At 35.7% G+C, this 3,036-nt stretch overlaps 1 protein-coding gene across 1 annotated transcript in view; it reads left to right on the forward strand.

Moving 5' to 3' along the window:
- Positions 1-2,274: 2,274 nt before the first annotated feature.
- LOC118329589 overlaps positions 2,275-3,036 on the forward strand; it is a 6,324-nt gene continuing 5,562 nt past the window's right edge. The window contains exons 1-2 of the mRNA XM_035663815.1: positions 2,275-2,320; positions 2,552-2,854. Of these exons, the coding sequence (XP_035519708.1) occupies positions 2,275-2,320; positions 2,552-2,854 (349 nt within the window). The remainder of the gene's footprint in view (positions 2,321-2,551; positions 2,855-3,036) is intronic.

The following is a 3,036-nucleotide window of genomic DNA, read 5'->3' on the forward strand; positions in this document are numbered from 1 at the left end:
CATTAAATATCTTGTCTTTGTAGTGTATTCAATTGAATATAGGTTGAAAAGGATTTGCTAGTCATTGTATTCTGTTTTTATTTACGTTTTACACAACGTCCCAACTTCATTGGAAATGGGGTTGTACCAATCCGTTAGAAACAGTAACTAAAATGACTATGCCTCGGGTGTGCAATTGCAGGACACCGTGGAAGTAAGAGCCCTATGCAGCCACCTTCAGTATTTTTGCAAATCACCATGGAACTTCCAGGGACTGTCCTTGCATGAAGTAAAAATTTTGCCAATTTCACAACCTCCCTTTTTTTGTTGCTATTTCCCTTCTTCTTTTGAAATAGAAAACACAAAAACAGTTTTGAAACAAACAAAAAACACAGAACAAAAAAATTACACAGATTGATTTTGAGCTCTAAAGTAAAAAATAAGTGTGTTTTCTCCTGTGGAAAAGGCTTATGTTTCAAATAAATCTGTTATAGGGCTTACAAAAAGTGTCAACCTGAAGTGCTTTATGCCACCATTGTACAAACTCATAAACACTGTAGAAGGTAAGCCAGGTGATATAAAACCTCTACAGATGATGGTGTGTGGTGGGGAATTTGTCTTTGCAATTAAGGAAATGTTTTTTACCCCTTATTAAGCCTCTCCTCACAATGTTTTAACAAAATCCTCTATTTTCTGCCACTGTACCTGACTATCTCATTCTTTTATTTTTATCAAAGATCATCCAGTATCCCCATAGGTTGCCAGATATTGTGAAGAATATCCATATCAGATAGATGAGTGGATACTATAGATGGATGGGCTACTTACGGTGTATAATCCTTTAATTACATACTCAAAAGAGCTTGTGGTTGCATGCACTACTTCATCAGTCAACTTATGTAATGCAACTGCCTTACTTAGGCGGAAGAAAGATTGTAACAGATATGATTGCATCCCCTTCCTGTGTCTTTTATCATTAAAGCCGTTGATTATCCTCATCACATTCTATAACACCAAATAAGCAACTATTTCCACTGAATTCGAAATGTTAAAACATTTTTAGACGGTTGTCCTGGTAGCTTCCCTTCCTCAGAATCAGTATTACTGTATAAAATGAACCCAATAAAATTAGAATAAACATGTAAATATCTTACTCATATGAAAACTTTACTGCTGACCTTACAATATGCATATTACAATGTAGTACAAAACTGGCCAACAGAAACGCTATGTCAATATATTAACTGACATCTCTGAAGCTGGAACAGTCTATTCACTCTTCAACAGCAGATTTTGGTTCATTAGCAACTCAGCACTTCCCTCTACTGGCCAGGTCTATTATTGCCCATGGCTACCATGCTGCTGAGCTACATGTTGCATCATTCTTTATTTATGATACATTTTGGAGAGAATCATATATTGTGTAATATTTTCACACAGTGTACTGTCCCTTTTCGGTTTTAAGTAAACCCTAAGAATCCTAATGACTTTGGTTAGCGCCTTAATTTTTTCACGAAGCTCGATCAATTGGTCAAACTTTTCACTCATTCATTCAAATATCTGTATATTTACTTAATGTATTACCAGGAAATTGTGTACAGATATTCAAGCTTAGTTTAGTTAATGTTCCTTTGATCATGTTGTATTTGCTGTATAAAAATGGTTACTATTTTAGCAAACATAGTAATAACATGTTCTAATATAAACAATTTATTTCAAAATTCAATGCCTTTTCAGTCCTCTGACATTGGATTTGCTCTGACAACAAAAGCCTACGAGCATATTTTTAATAGTGGTGTTCTAATTTATGTATTTTGCATACGACTGCATAGAGCAAGGTTAGAGAGTCCACTCACATTTAGTTAGCTCCTTTAACACAGGCTGAAGAGGAAGTAACACTTTATAATGTTTAAGAGAGAAAAAGAGAAAAGCCTTAAAGCCAGGCAATTCTGCAGTAAAGAAATTAAGTGTAGGAAATGTCTGTAGATATACCGTTTCCAGTGATTTCAACGATCCAGTGTCATCACCATTCTGTGTTTCTGCAATGTTTTCTATGTGCTATGTATGCTGATCTTGAAATGTTATATTTAGTGGAACCCAGTCTACAGTAAATGGTATTCAGAAAGTATGCTTTAGCTGCATAGATATTTATATACACAATTTAACCAATGTGAGGCAACTTTCTTACAGTAGGAGGAAGACCAGTTTGAAATGCTGCGATTAGGAAAATTAGGAAGTAATGGGTCAGTTATGCAGTGCACTGGTGCGTGTTGTTTCCACTGCTCACTTACGAACATGGCTTTTCACCTCAGCATTCTTCTTATCCTCACTGGACTCACAGGTCAGTCACATAAATAATTTTATAATTGTGTGTATGTCTTATATATATATATATATATTTGTATATAACCGTTTGTTAGACAAGTAATAACCTCTAGTTTTTATTTCATAGAGTTTGGAGACTATAATGAGCTAGTACATGAAACAACTAATGATAACATCTACAATAGACTTGTTAAGAAATAACATTGTTGGAGAATATATCCATTAATCTGTATTTGTATTGTTGCAGGAATTCACAGCATAACTACAGTCAGTAAAGTGTCAGTGAAGGCTGGAGGCTCCATCTCTATCCCATGTCTCTATGAGCCAAAGTACACACACCATGTCAAATACTTGTGTAAAGGATATTATTGGGACTATTGCTCATATGCAGTTAAAACAAACCAACAAAGTTCAGGAAAGTTTTTAATCTCTGATGACAAAAGCCAAAGAATCTTCACTGCTCACTCCATAACATATGTGGACGAGAGGACACTGATTACTGTTGTTCGCGCACCTTCAACGCAGGCTCAGCACTCCTCCACGCACCGACGTTCTTCAGGGCTGTTCAGCTCACCAGAGGCTAAGGACGAGATTTAAGCATCTTTATGACATTTTCACAATCCTCTGTGAATTTTTAACAATTTGATAAAGAAGAAAAACACCTCCTCAGGGTCACATTGTTTGCCATGGAGACTGACCCACAATATTCTATTGGATTTGTTTTCCCATAAG

This window comes from Morone saxatilis, unplaced genomic scaffold (genome assembly GCF_004916995.1).
Source record: "Morone saxatilis isolate NCDOM2014 unplaced genomic scaffold, NCSU_SB_2.0 Contig19, whole genome shotgun sequence".
NCBI classification, from domain to species: domain Eukaryota; kingdom Metazoa; phylum Chordata; class Actinopteri; family Moronidae; genus Morone; species Morone saxatilis.